Source organism: Chenopodium album, chromosome 11 (assembly GCF_948465745.1).
Source record: "Chenopodium album chromosome 11, dcCheAlbu1.1, whole genome shotgun sequence".
Classification (NCBI taxonomy): domain Eukaryota; kingdom Viridiplantae; phylum Streptophyta; class Magnoliopsida; order Caryophyllales; family Amaranthaceae; genus Chenopodium; species Chenopodium album.
The window spans coordinates 1,139,909-1,163,470 of record NC_137844.1 but is presented as its reverse complement, the minus strand read 5'-3'; the positions used below and the strand labels follow the sequence as shown (position 1 = coordinate 1,163,470).

The window sequence follows — 23,562 nt, the reverse complement described above, 5'->3', positions numbered from 1 at the left end:
TTTCAAGCCTCAAACTCAAGTAACTATGTTAGTTAGGTGTATTAAGGTCAAAAATAGGTTCATTAGATAACAAATGTGAGAAATAGACAAGTTAGAACCAAAAACGCCCCATTTTCACCCAATTTTCCTAGTTTTAGGACCTAGTGAACCTATATTGCCACTTATGAACTATATCAAGCCTCAAACTATTGGTTCTCATTCTTTATTTTTATTTCTGCATTGTATATCCTTTGTTTGTTACAGGAGGCGTACCAACACAGACAGGAGGAATCAAGAACCCAGGGTTCCCAAGATTCGAGACCCCAGGAACGACCCGGGTGGTGGTGGTGGTGGTGGTGCAGGCCAAGGACAGCCAGCTTGTGTTTAGTTAGGTGTCATTTTTCGATTTTTGTATATGGATGACATTGTAGTTTAAAAAATTATATCATGTACCGTACTTGGTAGTTACGGCTACGTGTTGTATATATTTGAATTATGTTAGGGCGTGGACTTTTTGACTGAAATTATTTTAAATGCACGTATTTTATTAAACAGGATTGCATGAATACAGGTTCCAGGAAAACAAAACAAAATACAAAAAAATTAAACAGGATTGCAGGAATACAGGTTCCAGGAAAAAAAAACAAAATACAAAAAAAAAAAAAATTAAAATTACAATAACTTTGCGACGGAATGTAATTCCGTCGCAAAATGGAGTATTTTGCGACGGATTATTTTCCGTCGCACACATGCGACGGAAAATAATCCGTCGCAAAAAACTTCATTTTGCGACGGAATTACATTCCGTCGCAAAATTTGTGACGGACTATTCCGTCGCAAAAGAATCCATTTTGCGACGGAAATACATTCCGTCGCAAAATTTGTGACGGAATATTCCGTCGCAAAATGATTCCTCTTGCTACGGAATTTTCGTCGCAAATGTTGTTTTCAGCTACAACTACCTTTCCGTCGCAAAATCCGTCGCAATTCGTTTTGCGACGGATATTCCGTCACAAAAGGACTGTTTGCTACGAAAGTTCGAGCGACGCCATGCCTGTGACGGAAATCCGTCGCAAAGTCACTTTGCGACGGAATTTTGCCAGTTTGCGACGAATTATTTCCGTCGCAAAACGGCCCTTTTCTTGTTGTGCTCAAAAACAAATAAAACTAGATGAAGCCCGTGCGATGCACGTTTTGTTAGTATTTTTTAAAAAGATATTTTTCATATTTATGCGATTAAAATTGTTATGATATTAGTTTTAAAATATTAGATAAAATTCTTAATCTCAAAAGATAATATTTTGTATATAATTACTTTAAACTTTAAAATTTCATTCGTCAATTTTGCTTACGTGTCATTTGAATTATTTAATTGTAAAAGAAATTAATAATCTCTTATTTAATTGGCTACAACTTAAATTTATAATCCTACATGACACACTAAGAAAATTAAATCCTACGTGGCTCTCTAAAAACTCGGGGAAAAACTCCCCTTTATATATATATATATATATATATATATATATTAGATTATACAACCTATAGAAAATTAGTGAAAAGTCGAGATACAATCTGGGCCCCCACTCCTCTAACTATAGAAAAACCTATCCTAATAAAAATATGAGGTGCAGCACGAGTGACAGGCTAAAGTCGTATCACCTAATCAAAAGTAATTACCTAAGTCCTCTAACTAAAGTAGATAGGGAAGTAGGGTCGAATCCACAAGGAAATTAGTCTTTCTATTCCTAATTAATTAATAGCAATCTAAATTATTAGTAACAATTTGTTGTGATTTAAAGATTATACTACGAAGAATATAAGTAGGGAGAATAAAATAAGAGGAATCAATGAATTAAAGACCTAGGGCATAGGTTCACCAATAAATAATATTCCAGGGTAAAACATAATAACCAATCATTAATGCATCAATTAACCAGATAATAAAGGGCTTTCGCTACGTATTACAATCACAGAATTAATCTACCGGTATTAAATCTCATCTCTCGAATCTCGACTTAACCATTTATAGATTAACCTGCCTATTGAAACTAGACCTAAACATCAATTCTCATCTCTCGAATCTCGAATCAATATTGTCAAACTCATGCATAAAAGATCAGGCCTAATCTAGTCACAGAACATTAAATAAATCAATAGGAAATTAATCTAGCATTGATAATTAACAACAATAAATTACCCCTTCATATTATTTATGGATCCCCATAAACCCTAGAAAGAGAACTACTCACACATAATTAAATCTAAACTAATCAAAGCAATAAAATAAAACATGATAGAAGGAATAAAATAAATAACTGAGATTAAGAGAAAAGAAATCGTTACCAAAGTAATCAGAATAAAGAGTTGAGTAAAGAACAAAGTATAAAGTGTAGAGAGAGAAAATAAGCTTAAGTAGAGAGAGAAAGTCTAAGAGAAAGAATTACAAAAGTAAAGAGAGAAATAAGGAAGTGTCAAAAAGAATCCTAAACTTGCTTAACGAAAACATATTTATAATAAGCAAGAATCCTAAACTAAAACAAACTAAACGATGCTTAAAAGATCTATCAGAGACACGCGCCCGACCGGGCGCCACACCGCTCGACCGGGCGCGCCTTTTTGATCGGGCGAAGGGCTGTTGCGATATAAGTCTTCTTTGCCCGATCAGGCGCGCCATCGGGCGGACACCCTTGGGCCGCTTGGACTCCTCGTTTAGGCTCGTAACTTGGCCCAAACCAAATATCCTCTTTGGGGCTTTAATCATTCGGTCCAAATGCCTCGTCTTCACACAAGTCGAGCCCTTATTCACCGGTTGATTACTCTAACCGATCTTAGGCTACGAAAGATGGCCGTGCTCCTCCAATGCTCGTAGTTGCTCCATAAAATCCCGGGAAAGTACTCCAAAGGTGCAATTCCCTACAAAACTCAACCAAAATTACGAAAACACTAGAAAACACATATTAGTAATAAAAGTGGCTCTAAAGAGCCAAAAACACTACTAATAATGACCAAGGGACGGGGGTAAAATACTACATAAACTAGACATATCAACGAGCTCCAATGTCATGAGTCGTCGAGAACTTCTTAACCCGCTTCAGCAATGCAACAGCCTCCGTGTCTAATTCCCCGAGTGAAGAAAAGGAGAAGGGAAGGAATCCATATCCAATTGCTCAACAACTAAATTCATATTTGACCCGCTTTCAATGAGCCACATCAATAATAACCCGTCCAGGAACAAAGTAAGATAGCCCAAACTGTGTCAAAGGAGAAGACCCTATCAAATCAACACAGACATCACGACCACGACTCCAAGAATAAAGTAACACATCTGCAGGTCTGAGAGCCCTGTCGTTCCCTGCAGACAACCCAATGTCAACCTCTTTTCTCTCTAAAATCCTTGAACGATAACAAACATCAACAAGGGTATCCTAAACAACATTGTGCTGATGTTTAATACTCACCATACCAGCACAAAACATCGCGTGATCACCGAAAATATCCCCCTGTGAAAACCCTTAAACAAGCAGAGCACGGCGTCGAGACAGAGAACAATGGAACACCCAAATCAGTAGCATAACACACATCAGTAAGTCTTTGCTTTCATTGTCTGACCCAACCCTGAAATAACAACCGCCCGAAGGCAAGCGGATGTGTGATCTCCCTGTTGCGATTTCCACAATGCTGATTGTCAAGGAGACAAAGAGAAGGTAGATTCTGCAGAAGCGATAACCTTTGTGAAGTATATATCTGCCAATTTCTTCATGAATTTAGGGGCAGTGACCTCATTAGGATAACTCAAAATGTCAGACTCAACTGTTCCATTAAACAGACTCAATGCATCCGCAAAGGCTCAACTAAGGCCAACAACGCTAGCATGCCGTAATAACTTTGTCTGCAACCCAACATTTGAATTGAGTTAAGCATCCAAAATCAAAATTATTTAAATGCGTCACTTGCTTATCTTTATGATGAATTTTTGAAGTTTAATTTTTTATCGACCTATTTTTGAAATGGTGATACTACAACTAGGTTTTCATGGTGTTCTTATATCTTTGCTCTAGCCATTACCTAGTTAGACGTAAAATAATATTATTTTTGAAATATTTACTCCTTTACAAAATACTTTACTTATTATGCTTTGGAGAACAATAGTTGATCAGCCATTAAATTCTGAAAAGCTCAATAAATATGTAAGACTAGTTAGGTGTAACTTGTAAGGGTCTGTTTTGTTCAGCTTAATTTCAGTATAGTGCAGCTTCAATTAGTTCAGTTCAGTTCATTTCCTAATTTCCTTCTCTTATAAACAATTCATTTTAGCTTTATTCAGTTCAGTTTAGTTCCTAATTTCTTTCTCTCATTAACAATTTACTTCAGCTCTATTCAATTTAGTTCAGTTCAATTTAACTCCAATCAGTTCAGTTTAGTTTAGTTGTTTTCAGTAAATTGGAACATACCCTTATTGTATACTACTCTTCACCTTATTTTCAGTCCAGTTAAGTTCAGTTCAGCTTATTTCAGCTCTAATAAATTCAGTTCAGTTCAGTTCTTATCTTAATTTCCTTCTCTCATAAAATATTCAGTTCAGTTCAGTTCAGCTTCAATAAGTTCAGTTCAGTTCAGCTCTATTCAGTCAATCAGAACAGACCCTAAATATAAACCAGTTTGTGAAATACTTCGTAAGCTAACCACTATTCATTAATGGAGCTCTAAACCACTTAAGCATGACTTGTAACTATCGAATGTATATCACTTAAATTGGTATTTTTTTTTTTTGGGTGCAAACTTAAATTGGTATTGTATAATAGGTGTTTATTTAATTTTGATTTATGAAATAAGTTATCCACTAATTATTAATGGGCATATAAACCACTTGACATGGTTTGTATCTTTTGTAGGTGAAGGTGTATAGATTTATTTATGACTCATTTTGTTTCTTATTGTTTGTTTTATTTTTCTTTTTTGGAGTTAAAAATTTATCAACTTGACCATAAACTCCCATTAGCAATAGTCAAAATAGTAATGTGTCAAATTATCGCTTTTTTCTCAAAGGTTCATCCAATTAATCTCCTTAGGGCCCATTCTCCTCATCTTAATTTCAATTCACTTCAATATAGCTCAGTTCCTAATTTCTTTCTCTCATAAAAAGTTCAATTTACTTTAATCCAGTTCAGCTCAATTCAGTAAATAAGAACATGCCCTTAATTTACATACAAGACAAATAAATATTACATAATACTCCGTATGATTTAAATAGTAAACATAATGGTATAATTTATATCTTTATACCGGAGTAGTAATTTTTATCAATTTTACTTGCATAAAAATATACTCCGAATAATTATGTCAATTAGGACCTAGAAAATACTTAGGACCTAGAAGTAGGGGGATTTCCTTAGGACCTAGAAGTAATAGTTATGTCAAGTTCGAGCCCCACTAACTACAAAATACTTAGAACCTAGAAGTAGGGGGATTTCCTTACCTCCCCATCTAGATGACTAGGCCTCTACTCTCAAACGGTGACTTGTGGAGTTGGGGTGGGTAAACCTTAGTCCTTCATTCCAAAAATGTCGCTTAATTTGTAAGGGCTTGTTTGACATCATTTTTGGTTTTCAGTTTTCAATTTTTTTGAAAACGAAAAACCAAAAACAGGAAACAAGAAAAAAGTGTTTTCACTTTTCTGTTGTCAGTTTTCAAAATTATCATGATTTTAATAAGTTTATATAAATTTTGATTTATTATGAGACATATAAGTTTATCATATACTTTTAAAAAACAAAAAACCAAAATACAGAAAACCAAAGTAATGCCTCCTTTTAACACGGCAATACCAAAAGTTAACGAACATCCACATGGCATCATTCAATTGGACAGCAACAACAAAAACTGCACCCTGATTGGTCGAATTCAATGAAGAACACGTCGGTTAGAATACCCAGTTGAATATTGACATTCTCTCTCTCTCTCTTTTTTTTTTTAACAAAAACAAACACTCCGAAATTACACTCGCACTATCGCTCACACAACAATAGAGCCAATCAAATCCAATTTCCCAAATTTTGTTGATTGTTCTTCCGATTTTCAGAGAAGGTTGAGAAATTTTAATCGATTTTTCAATCGTCATTTGTAAAAATCTAGAAATTTCCTAATCAAAACCCTAGAAAATCTGAAAATCGAAGCGGAGAGATCACGAATCTCTCCTCTGCAAATCAATGGCGACTCGGAGTACAACGCTGAGTTTGAATTTGTTGTTTCTCGCTTGCATTTTATCTTACACTGTCTTCGCCATTGCAGCGTATGCTCATTTTCTCTCTCCTCTAATTATTTTTTGAATAATATGAATGATCGAAGAGCTGATTATTTTGTTAATTTTTGTGAATTTTAGGAAGAGTTATTATGATGTATTACAAGTGCCAAAAGGAGCTTCAGAAGATCAGATCAAACGAGCTTACAGGAAGCTTGCGTTGAAGTATCATCCTGATAAGAATCAAGGCAATGAAGAGGCAAACAAGAAATTTGCAGAAATTAACAATGGTAATCACATTCGATTTTTGATCGGATTGTTTTGAACTGATTTGAGCTTAAAATGTGATCAAATTTGATATAAAATCGTTATTATTAATCATTCAAGCGCCAAATTATGATCATTATTCAATTCAAGGTCAAATTAGATGATTTGAACAATTAAGGATTAAAATGTAGTTATATTGTTCAAATCTGTATTAGTTATGGAGTATTTGCATTATTTTATATTGTTGGAGGATAAACAAGTAGGTGTTTGATTATGGAATTGATTTCTAAGATATGATTGTTTTTGGCAGCTTATGAAGTTTTGACTGATAGTGAGAAGAGGAATATTTATGATAGATATGGTGAGGAGGGTTTAAAACAACATGCTGCTAGTGGCGGCCGAGGTGGTGGCGGAGGAGGATTCCAGGACATATTCAGCCAGTAAGTTGACACTCCTTTTCCCCTAGACACTCCCATCCAGAAATTTATTTAATTATTTATATGTTAATGTTGTATTCTAATTTCATAGTGACTTGAAGTTGGTTTACTTGTTAATCCGTTATGGGAATAAAAAATATGTGTTGCTGAGAACAACTTTGATTTTGTGATTTGGACAATTGGATTGAGTAGTTTTAAAGCTGAGAATTACGTTATAGGTTGTTGGCTAACAAATCGGAGAGAAAGGGGTCTTGACTGTTGACAATGATAGATGAACTTTGGATTGTGTTGTTTACAATTAAACTTTCCTTAGTATTGGAAAACTTGTGAGTGTGCAGTGCAACATATTGGGTACGTGAACTTTGTAATTTGGAAATTTTGAAGGAATAGGAAGAGAAGAAGAGAAGGAGAGCTATATAGTTGATTTAGACCATTTTGTTAGTCTTACAAGTCAGAACGAAGTATATGGGTGATTGGGGAGTGAATTTCCATAATATATGAACCGGTCAACTGTCATCTTATCAGGCTATAATTCTGTTAGTACAAGTTAGATCTCTAGAAGGAAGAGGAAACGAAGGAAAACTAGGATGAAGAAACTATTATTTTTAATCAAAAAAGAAGCAATGTGATTTGTGTAGATTGGTTACTTTTGACAAAATGAAACTAATGAAAATGGTTGATATCAATATATCATCAGACTGAAATTGTAAAGACTGGTTTTTACCAAAAACAGCTTATTGCTAGCTTGAACCATTGCAATGAGTAATTATAAATTGCATCTTATTAAAGGAAGGTTTAAGATTACTGTTCTTTATGATCACAGTAGGCTTTTTCCTTCAACTCCCCTCCCCCTTCTCCAATGATCAGTGAAGAAGTGTGATAATCCATAAAATACCGAACTGTAGCACTTCTGTAAAACATATGTGCATTTTGTCCCTTTTACTCTTGTTGGTGTTTCCTCTTCTCATTTTTGGATTTTATAATAGATATGAAATAACCTTGTTAATGTTTTCTTTTCTGGAAATTAAATTAGTCAAGGTTTTTCTCATTTGGTAGCAAGTCAATAATTGCAAAACCAGCTAGAGTTTGGCACTTTTTTGTTTCACTTACATAAAACCCTGCTATAATGAGAACTGTCGAGGGTTGTGGTTGTTGTCAGCAAAGCTCATATTTATTTGCTTTGGGATTATTTATTCATTGATTCATTTTTTATGTCTGCCATAACTATCTGCACTTAGTTATGTTAATACATTTCCGTGCGATCTACTGTTAGCTAATCTTTCTAATTTTGGTACTTCTAGATTCTTTGGAGGAGGTATGGAAGAGGAAGAAGAGAAAGTATTGAAAGGGGATGACGTGATTGTAGAATTAGAAGCATCATTGGAAGATCTGTACATGGGAGGCACAATGAAGGTAGGATGGTATATTTATCTGAAACAATAATGCTATATATAAACTTAGTTATATATAAACTTATGAAGTCTTGATTGCTGCATGAATTGAGAAAGAGCCAGTCACGTTACTGTATAGAAAAAATGAATATAAAGAGACAACCCTTATTCCTACTAGGAAATGTCAAAAAACATGAGTCATGCTATAAATTGTTAATTTTCAATGACTGTCAGCAGTTGTGGATTAAACTTAGTGGAAGAGCATGAAGGTTTTGCTCTCTTTCATTTTCTTTTTTTTGTTCAAGGTTGTATTTCTGATGATCCCATTATGCATTGTTGGCCTTCCATTGTGGTTTCATGTGCCCTTCTCTTGGATGAAGCTATTTAATTTGTAATGACAATACCCTTTTCTTCAGCTCTAGCCCTCCTTTTTGTATGGACTTACATTCTATTGGTTTCCATTTTTATACGAGTACAATACTTTATCATCTATCCTAATAAGACAACATAAAGCAAATGGATGAATCTTAATGAAATACTTAGAGCCTGAGCATAATTCTAGAGGCTTAGGCACACCTCTACCTGAAGCAAGTCTCACATACAACGTATATTTTATTACTTACTAGTAATATAGTCGTTCCTGTAAATTCTCTTTATTGTAGATTAGACACACAGTGACATGGTATACGTAGTGCTGTACAAATTACTGATGTTGGGAACCTCTAAATTTCATGATACCCTGTCATACAGAGAATAAATTAGTTTTAAGATAAGTGAGTTGCCTCCTGTGCCTGAAGCTTTGCAAGGCACTGTAGCAAAGCTGTAAAGAACTAAAGATCATCCCAGCAGCCTTAGGCATGCTGTTACATATTTGCTCTTATGTTCTACGGAGTAATACATATTCAGAGCATGTCCCATCTCAATTTTTTCTAAAATAAATGACATTGCCATGCATTTGCAGTGGATGCCTGCAGGTGACTTGAGAAGTGATATTTCTGTAATCTAGACAAGAGAGTTTGATCAGTATTATTCAAAATGGGATGATCATTAATTGATTTAATTATCTAATTTATTCCAGGTGTGGAGGGAGAAAAATGTTATAAAGCCAGCTTCAGGAAAAAGAGACTGCAACTGTCGTAATGAGGTCTATCATCGCCAAATAGGTCCAGGAATGTACCAGCAGATAACGGAGCAGGTATACCAGCTATTTATGTCCTTGAACTGCTTTTATGAGGCTTTTTTTTTAGTGGATGTTCATACTTATGATAATGATCCAGCGTATTTGAAGTTTGATGTGTTTATACACACTCCGGTGTATTTTATTTATTTCAATTACTTCGTATTAATACATAGCCTCATCTCTCTGTTTGCAGGTCTGTGAGAAGTGCCCAAATGTAAAGTATGAGCGTGAAGGTTACTCCTTGACAGTAGATATCGAGAAAGGGATGAAAGATGGACAAGTAAGGTTTTATTGATTTATTAATGTGAACAAGTTTTTATGCATCATACTGTGGGAGCACCATTCTTGTGGAATGCATTTAATTAAAATAATTCAATGGTAAAAAGCAGTTTTGTTGGGTGGTTGGGATTGGGAACCGTGCATGTTGTGGAAGGCTCTTTTGATTGAAACTGCAATGTAATCCTCATACTTCCTTCATCAAATGATGTTTTACAATGCTGGCTTGAATATCATCAACACATCATGGACTATATTGCACATTTTTCTTTGAGTATTTGGCCATGGACTCATGTTGTTGAATCAAATTTCAATTTCTCAGAGCCAAAGCCCCTTTTGAGTATTCTATATATCTACTTAGCTGGTCCTGTAACAGTCCACTAAAAAAAACCTGATTAGTTTGAGACTACTAGAGAGGTTATTTTGGTAAACTTGTATCAAAGGAGAGAAAGAGGATGTGGCAGGGAAAAATTCAAGTGAAAATAATTTTGACTTGCTTTTGAACTCAATTCATTTTCAAACTCTTGTGAAGCACTTGTTCCCTCACCTGGGTTCCTTGAGTGGCTCCATTATAAGAAATCAATTCATGTGAAATATATTGAGGGTAGGATTGAATAAGGTGGATTAGCTTACTTGCGAAAAAATCATAAAATAAGGACCACCTTCCTAATAATTATTGCTGTATATATAAGCTGGTCTATATTGCCGGATTGTTTCCCTCTTTTCCTTCATTCTTGGTGTGTGAGGGATGAAACCGTGAAGGACAAATGATACTTTTAAACAATGTAAGATAATGGATAGATCATGCTTGCATATATTAGTTATACTGTAACAAACAATTAGACACATCTAGAGTTGACACAACTTGGAATTGTAACATTATATTGTGGGATTAACCAGAGTTTTTCAAAATATAAGGTACTAGGGGATAACTTAAAATTGGATTTGAACCGAAAGGTGATCCTTAACAACTTAATCTAAATTTCATATTACCTAATATGAAATTGATTGGACCTACCTGTCTGAAAGGTTTATAATTGACACTTCCCCCTCATTCCAAACTCCCCACCCCCCCAACCCCTGTGGTCAATTGTTAATTTATTAGAAGGTTGAATTATCCTTCCTAACAAATTGTATCTTGTACATTTATATTTTGTAGGAAATATCTTTCTATGAAGATGGTGAGCCCAAAATAGACGGAGAAGCTGGGGATTTGAAGGTAAAGTTTTTATGTTGTTGAAGATACTCTAGATAACAAGTTCTTTCTAATTCTTCCAATTAAAAGTACTATGTTTGCAGTGGGAATCATCTTTAAAGAAGTTCTCAGTGAGTAGTTTACCATAATACATAACTACATATTAATTGTTACATCCTGTTCTGCAGTTCCGTATCCGTACAGCACCCCATGATGTTTTCAACAGGGATGGGAATGAATTGCGAACAACTGTTACGATAACTTTGGTAAGTACTACCTTTTTGTATGGAATGTAGATTATTGTCTAGCAAGGAGTTAGACTGATATTTTGTTTCATTGTATATTAACAGTCGAGGATTTATAACTAATAATTCTAATCCTCTATGCCCTCTATTAACTTATTAGTAACTTAGTACTGGGAAAATTTTTACCCATCCCTCTCATTCTGCCACCTCTCTCCTTCTCTCTTCTTCCCCTCTCTTGATATTTCTCTGTGATTATCTGGTGGTTCTGGCCTAATATCGCATTTGGCCCATTTGGACAGGGGTTATTTTTTTGAAACTAGTAGTGCTATTTTTTTTACCCTGCCACCCCACACTTTTTTGATTTCATGGTTTCTTTACTTTGCATTTTCAGGTTCAAGCTCTTGTTGGATTTGAGAAGACTATTAAACACCTTGATGAACATTTGGTAAACATCAGTTCAAAGGTGAGAGTTCAATAACTTGGTTTTTGCTTCAGTTATTCTTGATTTCTCGTACTGAACGAGTATCAGATTGTAACTTTGTATTACCTAATCCTATACTTTCTTCATTAGTCAAAGTACTGTATTCCAGAAAGTTATGTCACTCGCTACACAAATCAACAATCCCTGCTCGGTTCCCTATTAGTAATACTCCATACTTACATGTGCTAGTCTAATGTGACATATTTGAGGAAGTTAGTACCAGTATTTCATATTTTCTGCACAAATCAAACTCACCCATAGCATTGAAATAATATTAATACTTTTAGCTGTTGTGAATTGATTAGCGGAATCATTTGAATTTTTCCAAATATTATTATGATTGTCGAGGCACTAACCTGGCAAATCCTGAATGATGTTCAGGGTATTACAAAGCCCAAGGAAGTGAGGAAGTTTAAAGGAGAAGGAATGCCACTGTATTTGAGCAACAAGAAAGGTGATCTCTATGTCACCTTTGAAGTTTTGTTTCCAACTTCATTAACAGAAGAACAGAAGATCAAAATCAAAGAAATTCTTAGTTAGATTGTCGTAAAATTTTTGTTCGCTCAAGGATGTTCTAATGTGCCCACTGTAACATGAACACATGGTGAACTTCTTACCTTAGCTCCCGCGCCTTATTTTTTTTTTTTTTAACTTGTCCTTGATCCTTCATTTTTATGAATTAGATTAGGTGCTGCAATTTGCAAATGTCCTGTATTTATAAGGGCTTCTGCTGAGGTTACAAAAATACCTTTGTTGGGTTTAGGATTGTTATAATATCAATATAGTGTTATATAGTTTTTTGACTTTGATGGACATTTATAAATTATATATATGGCATGTCTTCAAGACCTCTATTATCAAAGGTTGGATAAATATGAGCATGTGACAACTAATTTCGAACAAAATGAGCATGTATACTCTTACATAGGTTTGTAGACTATAGGTTTGTAGACAATCCTTGGGCTTTCTGCCTAACTCTGCAGGAGTGGCAGGATCCAACCCATGGCCCATTGCTCCTTTCTTCCACACAGCACACTATAGCCTTATACCAAATTTGTGAATAAAATCCTATAATTAGCCAAATAGGCTTCCTAAAGGATACCAACCCCTTGGTTGACGATAATAGCCTTAATTGTACCATAAACCCACAATCGACCACGGATTATCGATTCAGGACATAGTTTGCCTTGGTAAAAACAGTACGAAGTACCGAAGGTGGTTGAACGTTCGTTACATAGTTGGTCATTTGTAGTCATCTTTATTCTTAACCTTTTCTCTAAAGAAGCAACAACCATAACTCATTAGGGTAATTCTGATACAAACACAATGGATCTTGCACGAAAGTTATTTATCATCTTCAATTCCTATGATTCAAGGACATAATGAGAAAACTAAAGCAAAATTTGTTACTCTTTTTTTTTTCTTTTTTTTTTCTTTTTTTGACAAAGAGTAATTTCTGCCTTCGTTTAATGAACTCTTTGTCAATTTTGTTACTCTTAAGTATTTTGATTATTATCTTAGAAATAAGTGTTTGGGAAGATACATGTATGTATTTTATGAAGAATTGTATCAAACATGATTGACATGAAACTTTTTTGCAAAATTATACATCATACATTCATACAAATCATACATATACTACGGAGTATAATTTATTGTTACTATTTATTGCCCTTTATCACCATTAAATAGCTAGAAGCATGTTGTAACAGCTTATGAATTTTAATGAGTTGGCTTTATGTCTAGTTCTCCTCCCCTAGGCATCATGTTCGATGTGTGTACTATATCGTCTATATGTCTATATGACCATATTGATGATCTACTCTTCACAACTTATAAAAAACAAGAAAAGAAAATTTGTACTCCGTATTTAAATAGTGCGATAGTCAATTCTATATTTCTATATAATGAATACAAACTTTCGATTTATTAGGGCCATTTGGGGTTTTTTTAGCTTGCAATAATCCATTAGTTATTCATTTTCAAAAGCTGGGAATATAGCAAAGTCCTAAAAAGCAACAAGTTTTGAAGTAGTAGTTTGATGTTAGAATTGTAGGTTATCCAATTGCCTCTTTCTAATCCAACTATATATATATAGTAAGTATGAATTATGGTCAAAGAAGTAGCAATACAACAAATACTACGGAGTATATTTAGTACCTTAGAAAGACCTGAAAACTTAAACAATAATAATAATGAGTGATACAAATTAATGACTTTCGTTTGATATAATATACTCCGTATGTGTTAGTCACCCATCATAATTATTATTTGGTAGAATAGGTACTAAATTATAATAGTCCAAAACAACGTAGTATCACATTTACAAGTGAGGGTAATTCAAAAGTATGTGTTTGATACCATTAGAGGAAATCTTATCGACTAGTTACGCTTTTAAACATTAATTACTTATCTCCAACCAACTACTTGTCTAATTAACCAACACTTAAACGAAATTAATGGCTACTAATTCATGATTTGTTAATTGCTTTTCTTCATACAAGAATGCTTTAGAATGGTCCCACCTACTCTCCAACTACTTGGGACTTGGGAGTTGAGAATCATGCCAACTTTATTTTGTGAACCGAAATAAGAAATGAACTTCTATTTTACTTTCATTATCAATTAAATATATGATTGTATTGGTGATCGAATGTGAATGAGATCTTGACATTAATCTCGTTGGTTTTCTTAATTATCACTTCTTATGCAGGGCCGATTCAAGGGGGAGTAGAGTGGGCCTTGACCTCCCCCTTGATTTTTGGTTATCTATTGAATGTTGACATAAAATTTTATTGATTTTATTTTAGCTGAGTTGGTTTTGGATATACACAAAGTATTGGGTGCGGCAAGTCGCACCTAATGTTTCGTCAGTCGAGACTCAAGAAAGTAACAGATTACCGTTATCTTCTTGCGATGAAGAACAAGGTTTCACTCGATGACAAGTTGGTGGTGGTTACGGCGAAGGAGAGCAGCGAGGTCATCCATGGCGGAAGAGAGAGAAAGCTTGAGATTCTCGGATTTCTTGAAAAATGCCCAAAAATCGAATTGGGGCTTTTTTATGTGATGTATAATTATTGAAATTGATTCTCCCATATGATTGTATGTTGAATTGTGAGCATTTTGATAACATATGCATGTATTTTGGTTGAGAAACGAGCAAGTTATGTTATGTCCATGACCTTAGTACGAGCACTTCAATGGAGGTTCCACCATTATTATACATATTATCAAACAAATTATACATATCTTCAAACAAGTTATACATATCATCCATTGGTTGGATGATATCCTTTAGCTATATGATATCATGGTTGGATGATATCCTCTATTAGCTATATGATATCGTTTATAATTGTGTCTATGATATCCTTTATTGGCTGGATGATATCCTCTATTGGCTATATGATATCATGGTTGGATGATATCCTCTATTAGCTATATGATATCGTTTATAATTATGTCTATGATATCCTTTATTGGCTGGATGATATCCTCTATTGACTATATGATATCATGGCTGGATGATATCCTCTATTGGTTATATGATATCATGGCTGGATGATATCCTCTATTGGCTATATGATATCATCAAGCCTTGATATCATATAGCCAATAGAAAATATCATTCAGTCAGTAGAGGATATCATCTATTTAGTAGAAATACCATGCAGCCAATAAAGGATACCATATAGCCAATAAAAGGATATCAGCCAACCAATAGAGGATATCATCCAACCAGTAGAATTATCATCCGGCCAATAAAGGATATCATATAGACAATAAAGGATATAATCCAGTTAGTAGAGCATATCATCCAACCAATAAAGGATATCATTTAGCTAGTAGAAATATCATCCAACCCATAAAGGATATCATATAACCAATAAAGGATATCATCCAGCCAATAGAGGATACCATCCATCCAATAGAGGATATTATCCCGCCAATTGAGGATATCAAAAATCTGCATTTTGTCAATCCGGACTGACGAAATATCATCCAGCCCATAAAAAATATCATATAGCCAATAAACGATATCATCCAATTTGTAGAGGATATCATACAACCAATAGAGAATACCATCCATTCAATAGAGGATATCATCCCGCCAATTGAGGATATCAAAAATCTGCATTTTGTCAGTCCGGACTAACGAAATATTTCGTCAGTTCGGATTGACACAATACCTTCTCTTGGGTATAAATTGAGTTCTTTAGTGCGATATAAGCCTTAAATGTTGAATTGTCAGCAAATTATAATTTGATTATTTTGTATAAAGGAAGAGTAATTTATAATTAATTTGATTTTTATAGCTTATATATAGTACTACTCGTAAAATTTATCAAAAAATGTACTCCGTAATAATATGGCCAGCTAATACGAGTAAGAGAAATTATTAATTGTAATAACGGCACATTTCTAACTTAAAGAAAGAATAAGGGCTCACGACTCACGTAGTCAGGTAAATACGTAATGCTGAAAATTTTGATTTATTTAAGAACAACATTGCAACAATGGGGACAAAAACAGAGAAATTTGTTTTATTTGCTTACATAAAAATGGATAAAATGATAAAGTAAACTGACTGTTAATTTACAAAGTCTTAAATGGACCTGGTTCACAGTAATTTATTGTGGACCACTAACGTTAGAGAAACTATGGTTGTTTTATTAATAAAAAAAAAAGGTCACTATAATAAAATAAAGGTCACTATGTTGAAAATAAAAGTCATTTTGGTAATATATAGACTATAAGAGGTTAATTTTTTTAATAAAGGTCACTATGTTAAAATAAGGGTCATAACGTCGTACTTCAAGTTCACAATAGTATTAAACATTATGCAACTTTTAATAAAGGTTACTATGTTAAAAATAAGGTTACTATGTTAAAAATAAAGGTCACTACGTTCAATATAATGTCAGTTGCGTGTGTATAAACCTCGGGTCCACAATAATATTATTGTGAACCAGGTCCACGCAAGTATTTCTGCTGTTAATTGTATCATACAGTATTTGTTTTTATCTGTTGAAATTTATTTATATTGAAGTTATTCAGCCAATAATGAGGTGGCATAGTTGCCTGAAACAACTTTAGAGGGAGGAAATAAATGCAAATATTTATGCAATGATGAGTACAGCAGACTTCATCAATTCGTGTCCCAAGTACTTTGTACTTGACACCCTGCAACTTATGTCATGGGTTGCCTAGGACGGCAATATTCATTTATAACCCTATTTAATTAAACATTGGTGGAATTTAAGCTTGAATGAGTATTATACCCGTTTTAATTGATCTTACATGAGCTTATAATTGTATGAGATGTTCGTATGTATAAAAACTTACATGAGCTTATACAAAATGAGTTCAAAACATAGTAATTTGAATAACACTCAAGCTTTGTTCAATTTCATTATTTGTTTGCATGACGAATTAACTGTAATCAAGCCTAATCATGAGATGAACACAAATACGAGTATATATTAATTTTTCATCTTAATAGTAAGAATGGGGATTGCTAAAAGTTTAACGGAAAACATATATTTACATGGATGAATTCCTCAACTTTAAGGTATGAATACAATTCATAACGTACATAATATATATGTCATATGCTTTCCAAACTCTTCTCTATGTCAGATACATATACGCCATGTATTATGTTTCGTCTTTTTCTTACTTTATTAAAAAATACTCCTTCCATTTTTACACATTTGTTTCATTTTTCTATGCTCAGAGTTCTAAAAGAAATTGAAGATAGTAATAAAATATAGAGGTAGTGGGTTTAGTGGAGGTAAATTGGAGGAGAGATAATCTAAAGGTAATAAAATATAATTGAAAACAGCCGCAAAACAAAAGTAGAGTATTTAAAAATAGAGGGAGTAAATCTGATATATACTATAATTTCGTACTTGTATAAAAATACTAGTAAAATCATTTTAATATACGTAGTAGATTAAACATTTTTGTAGAGAGTATTTCACAATACACGAATCACACACACAAACAAACAAAAATATCTCAATTCACAAAAGACCTTTTCTTTCATTAGAACTCTTTATCACTTTTTTATACTTGTATTTTTTTAATTTACCAATTTTTTAAAATAAAAATTCAGAAAAAAAAAACATGGGGAACGTAGAAAAGGGCAATTAACAGATTTCCCAACTAGATAGGTAAAGTATTTGTACATTTTATTTTGTTTGGTTACCCAAAATTTCTTAAACTTCTTCTTTCTTCTTCTTCCTTTTCTCTCTCATAAAAAATCATACACACAAAGATTAAATCACACGTATTTGCACCAAATTCAGCCACCTGCCCTTTTCGCGTTTTCCCCGAATTTTCTCTCTCTTCCTTCTTCTTCTTCGTCTTCTATTTTTCTACCTATAAATTATTCGACAAATCAAAAAAGTTTGATCTATTTTTTAATTTATTGTTCAACAGAAACAAAAAAAACTAAATAACTGAAAAAACCCAGAAAAGTTGTGAAAAAAAGATTGAAACTTTAATGGATAGTCTTTGTGTGAGATCTGGGCTTCATGGGTTGGGCTCAACAATCACATTAAATAATGGGCTTGATGGGTTTCGGCCCAGCCCATCAATTTCTTCCGTCGGACGGTCACCGACGGCGGCGACGAATGCAATATCAGTCGATAAAACGGCGTCGTCTTCATCTTCGTCTTCAAAGTTTGCAGCTTTTAATTACCCTTTTAGATCTCTGTTTTTTGGAGGAGAGAGAAAACAGAGGTCTAAAGGTGTTGCCTTGGACGACGCCGTTTTAATGGAGGAAGAAGATGTTGTGGGAAGCAGTAGTAGAAGTAGTAGTAGTGGTGGTGTTTTGGGGCCCTCTGAATTAGAAGGGCAAAATGGTAATTGGGTATTGAAGATCCTCCATGTTAGGTCTCTATGGTCTTCTCCAGAGAAGCAAGGGAAGGGTGACGTGGAGGAGAGAGAAAATGAGAAAGAAGGGCAAAATGGGAATTTCACTTCTTGTTCGAATTCGGATGAAGGGTGTAAAGCATGTGATAGTGATGAAGATGATGATGAAAAGAATGTAGAATTTGATAGAAATTCATTTTCTAAGATGTTAAAAAAGGTTTCTTTGGGTGAAGCTAAATTGTATGCTCAAATGTCTTATTTGGGGAGCTTGGCTTACTGTATTCCTAGCATCAAGGTATGATTTTTTTATTTTATTTTGCACGTTAATTTTAAAATTTTGTTATTTATTATTATTATTATGATCTTTTGGTATTTTTGGTGATTTTTTTTTTTTTTCAATGGTAATGGTAGTACATTATTGTTTTGTGTTCCATTATGTACCTTACTATTGAAAGGTGGATGTTATATTGTCAATTAGCATAATTGGTTACGTATTCGGGATGGTCCTTAAGGTCTCGGATCAAATCCCGTCTATATTACTGTCCTTGCAACTCCCTTTACACCTTAGATAAAGATGATATGTTTGAACAGGAAATAGATGATTTAGAAGATTGCCTACCTCTTTTGTTTATGCATAGTCAGGTTAAACTATCTACTCCGTAGTGGCTTCAAAAAAAAAAAAAAAAAAAAAAAAATCTACTCCGTAGTAACTTTGTTTAGCTTTTTACTATTACAACTGTACAATTAATTTTAAAAAAGTGTTGTACACGAGAACAATTAGGTTCTTCGTCTCTCAAGACTGTAACCTAACTTACCGAAATTAAGTGAGGAAATTTGTTTCGATGAAAGGGTCAATTTCTTGAAGACTATCCATTTAACTTGTACTTTATATTTGTTGAGCTGTTTTTGCTGGTGGAAGTTCTTAGATTAAAAGCTGTTCTGATCTGGAATATTTGGTTGAGTGCAAGTTGCAACTATTTGAAATTTGTTATGTCTGTTTGAAAGTTTAGGAAGAAGGAAACTGGAATGTTTGGTAGATTGCAACTTTGCTAGTTGCAACTGCTTGCAAGTTGTTAGGTCTATTGGGAAATTAGGATAAAGCTAAGGGCAAATCTGTAATTCGAATGGTGTCGACGCTTTATCAGATATTCCCTGATTCAATCATATATGTATTCTTCAAATATCTTCTAGGATGTGAATCATATTATCAACAGATTCAATTATTGACTTTAACTGGAGCATTGGAATTAGTTTGAGGTCAGCTAATTTAGCTGATTTTGTCACTAAAACATTGTTTCGGTGTTGTGGTCCAAGTATTAATTTGGGTTTATTATTATAAATAGTAAAATGGTTGATTTTCCTTAAGCATGTTAATGGTTTCAAAGGAATATACATATCTTTTTCGAAGTAAATATCTGTTACAAGAATCATGATGGCCTGTATGCACGGAAAATGTTCTTTTTTTGGACACTTTATTATCAATACATCTGCAATGGAAATTAAAATGCTATCATTTTCCCAATGTAGCCGAGAAATCTTTTGAAGCGCTATAGTCTACGTTATGTAACTTCTTCAATCGAAAAGAGGGAATTGTTAGCTGAGGCGGAAAAGAAAGAACAGTTAGCCAATTCTGAAGCCAAGCAACTGTCTGGTGAAGCTGAAAGCAAGGACAACTGTCAAGAGGAGGCAGAGCAAAGTGATGATCAAAAGAAAGAAGAATCTCGAGTGAGAGAATTAGCTGCTTTTCAGGTTGCTGCCTCTGCTGCTTCATTTTTGCATTCTCGTACTAGAACTTTGCTTTCTTCTCGGTCCTCAAAGGACAAAGTGGATGGCAACTCATTGAACAAAGATAGTGGAAACGATGAAAATCGAGACATTAACTCAGATATGGCTTCTCTAATGGCCACCACAGATTCAGTAACTGCTGTGGTCGCTGCAAAAGAGGAAGTTAAGCAGGCTGTCGCCGATGATTTGAATTCAATAAGCTCTGCACCGTGTGAGTGGTACATTTGTGATGACGATAAGAGTGCTACTAGATTTTTTGTCATTCAGGTAATTTAATTTGTTTTGAACTCAGTGCATTACAGCTCTAATTTTTTCTTCGCGGCAATGTGATACTTATTAAGGACTGTTATATCATATCTGTGTAGGGGTCTGAGACGCTAGCTTCTTGGCAGGCTAATCTACTCTTTGAACCCGTTCAATTTGAGGTAAATGCTTATTTCCGCAGTTGGGAGAGATTTCTTCCCCTGTTCCCTGTTCCAATATTATATCTTGATTTATATCACATAACTTTTGCTTGATGAGTTTTTTTGTGCAAAATAATCCATTATTAAGCATCGTGCTGTTGTCTTTCACAGGGTCTAGATGTGCTTGTGCATAGAGGCATATACGAAGCTGCAAAGGGCATGTATCAGCAAATGCTGCCTGAGGTTCAATCCTATATGAAAACACATGGCAGTCGTGCCAAATTCCGCTTCACAGGACATTCACTTGGTGGAAGCTTGTCACTGCTCATTAATCTCATGCTGCTGATGCGAGGTGAGGTTCCATATGCCTCGCTTCTTCCTGTCATCACGTTTGGCTCTCCTGGTGTTATGTGTGGAGGGGATAAGCTGCTCCGCAAGCTTGGATTGCCCAAGAATCATATTCAGGCTATTGTGATGCACCGTGACATTGTACCCCGAGCTTTCTCTTGCAATTACCCTAGGGCTGCTGCACAACTACTCAAGGCCGTCAATGGAAGCTTCCGCAACCATCCTTGCCTTAATAACCAGGTAATTTCATCATTGCTGAGTAACTGAATGTGCTTTGTTGCAAAACCTTCCTAGGACTAGTAATGTTCTGAAAATTGAAGAAATAGGTCTCTTGTGTTTATTATTCCCCCATCTTTTGTAAACTAAAACTTTTACCATATTTTGGGACTGAGGGAGTATCAAACGTTGATTGCTTGAATTTGGGACGAAAGAAATTGTTAAACTATATTTCATTTTTTGTCAATTTAGAATGTTTTATGATCTTCTTGGGACACTAAGGGAGTACCAAGTATTGATGGCTTGAATTCGGATTAATCACTTGGAAGAGTACATAGCATTTAGATCTATTCTAATTCTTTTTTGACATATGTGACCATTTTCATTGCAGAAGCTACTCTATGCACCCATGGGGGAGATGTTGGTTTTACAGCCGGATGAAAAGTTCTCTCCGCAGCATGACCTACTTCCTCCGGGAAGTGGTCTATACCTTCTAACTTACAAGGTTGGTGATGCCATCGAGGGAGAAAAGAAACTTCGGGCTGCAAAGAACGCGTTCTTAAACATACCCCACCCACTCGAGATCTTAAGTGACCGCGCAGCATATGGAAATGACGGTACTATCCAAAGAGATCATGACATGAACTCCTACCTGAAGTGTGTAAGGGGTGTGATCCGCCTAGAGCTCAGCCGCATCAGGAAGGCCAAGAGGGAGCGACGTCGTCAGGTGTGGTGGCCTCTAGTGACACCACATGTTGCCGACAGAAGCATCACCGTGGGGACCACATTGGGTCCGATTAATGTAGGTCAGGCAAAATTCAAGTTTGCCGGGATTGTAAAGTCCGGGAGAGAGTCGTTGAAACGGTTTAGCAGGCTTGTTGCATCACAGCATATGCATTTGCTTGTTGTGCTCTTGTTTCCTGCTAGAATGCTGCTAATCGGCGCCTACAGTGTGATTAATTACAGTTAATTTGGTAAAACTGTTTGATAATTCATTTGGATGAAATGTACAGAAGGTGGCTCCCAAAATTAGTTGGGAAATTCTTTATTCATTGAGATTTAGAAGCTCTGCATGATTTTTCATCCGTGAAGAGCATTAGGCAATTCTTGTCACATTAGATTAAATACGAAAATGTCGAAAACCGACATATTACTGTAGTTTTATTTTTATTTTCTTTCTTAAAGATGTAATTGTTGTAAACATATGGAACTGTAGTCATAAAAATGTGAATTTTTACTAAAATCATTATACAAAATGTCATAATCATATACTTCAAATTATTTAATGTTACGATTTTTTTTTGGTGTTATCTTTTGTTATCTTTTGATTTATGATATTAGTATTCTAAATATGATGTTGTTTATATTGTTTAATTAGTATAGAACTCCTATTTTGAAATAGTTGATACTTTGAAAATTATATTTATATTGAATGGCTAGTCTAAAATGAACTGTCCCTATAATAATATCACGATCATATATAATTCCTTTCAATAATTAGCAACTTTAGTTGATTTGGACGGTGTTTTTTTCAAGCACGTTAATCATGAAATTTCACTAAGATTTCCTTTGAAGGGTTTTAAAGTAACAAAAATTACATGCCAAAATTTTCACGGATGAACCTTTAATTACTTTCTACCTTAGCTAAATGTTTCTATGTCCAATGATGAATGAGATCGATTTCAAATTGTGACTTTTATTTTTATCTTCTTATATGGCTCTTTCATCCGCTATGATGTACGTGTTATAGAAATATTTGCAAAAGGAGTTACAGAAATGTTATATGGTATATATGTTGTATAAGGAGTAATAAATACCAAATACAACGATAAACTATACATTTGTCTCAAAAATTGATACATCTGCTTACAATTTTATCAATGAAATACATGTGTTATATTATTAGCTCAACTAAATATTAATTTCAGTGTAATTATATTTCTGGTAACAATTTAAAATAGAAAAAATGTAAAAATAAAAAAATAAAAAAAAATAAAAAAGAAGAAAAGAAAAGGGAGAGAGATTGTAAAAGTTGATTGGGTCCAGAAGAGTTGGAAATGAAGTGGCAAAAAAGGTCAACTTAGAGCCTATCCAAAAGCCTAAGCAAAACCATGATGAATAGTCAGCATATTTGGGTTGGGACCATAGCTGACCCCTCTTGCTTAGTTGCTTCCAAAATCCATGTATCAAAATTGAAGGGATTACAATTTACATATATCTTCCTATAGAAACAGGATAGTA

The 23,562-nt window shown here is 34.3% G+C and overlaps 2 protein-coding genes across 2 annotated transcripts; both read left to right on the top strand.

Annotated features, from left to right (window-relative positions):
• The first annotated feature begins 5,955 nt into the window (after positions 1-5,955).
• Positions 5,956-12,323, top strand: LOC145568142 (dnaJ protein ERDJ3B-like). Its single transcript, XM_081627575.1, has 10 exons — positions 5,956-6,268; positions 6,359-6,507; positions 6,795-6,924; positions 8,223-8,334; positions 9,391-9,507; positions 9,686-9,772; positions 10,928-10,987; positions 11,152-11,229; positions 11,600-11,671; positions 12,071-12,323. The coding sequence occupies exons 1-10, from the start codon at positions 6,186-6,188 to the stop codon at positions 12,227-12,229; spliced, it is 1,047 nt and encodes a 348-aa protein (XP_081483701.1). The 5' UTR covers positions 5,956-6,185; the 3' UTR covers positions 12,230-12,323.
• A 5,593-nt stretch (positions 12,324-17,916) lies between these two features.
• Positions 17,917-22,631, top strand: LOC145567098 (phospholipase A1 PLIP2, chloroplastic-like). The gene is made up of 5 exons (XM_081626324.1): positions 17,917-18,863; positions 20,096-20,620; positions 20,719-20,778; positions 20,929-21,345; positions 21,713-22,631. Exons 1-5 carry the CDS (start codon positions 18,198-18,200, stop codon positions 22,289-22,291), a joined length of 2,247 nt encoding a protein of 748 aa, XP_081482450.1. The 5' UTR covers positions 17,917-18,197; the 3' UTR covers positions 22,292-22,631.
• Positions 22,632-23,562: the final 931 nt, after the last annotated feature.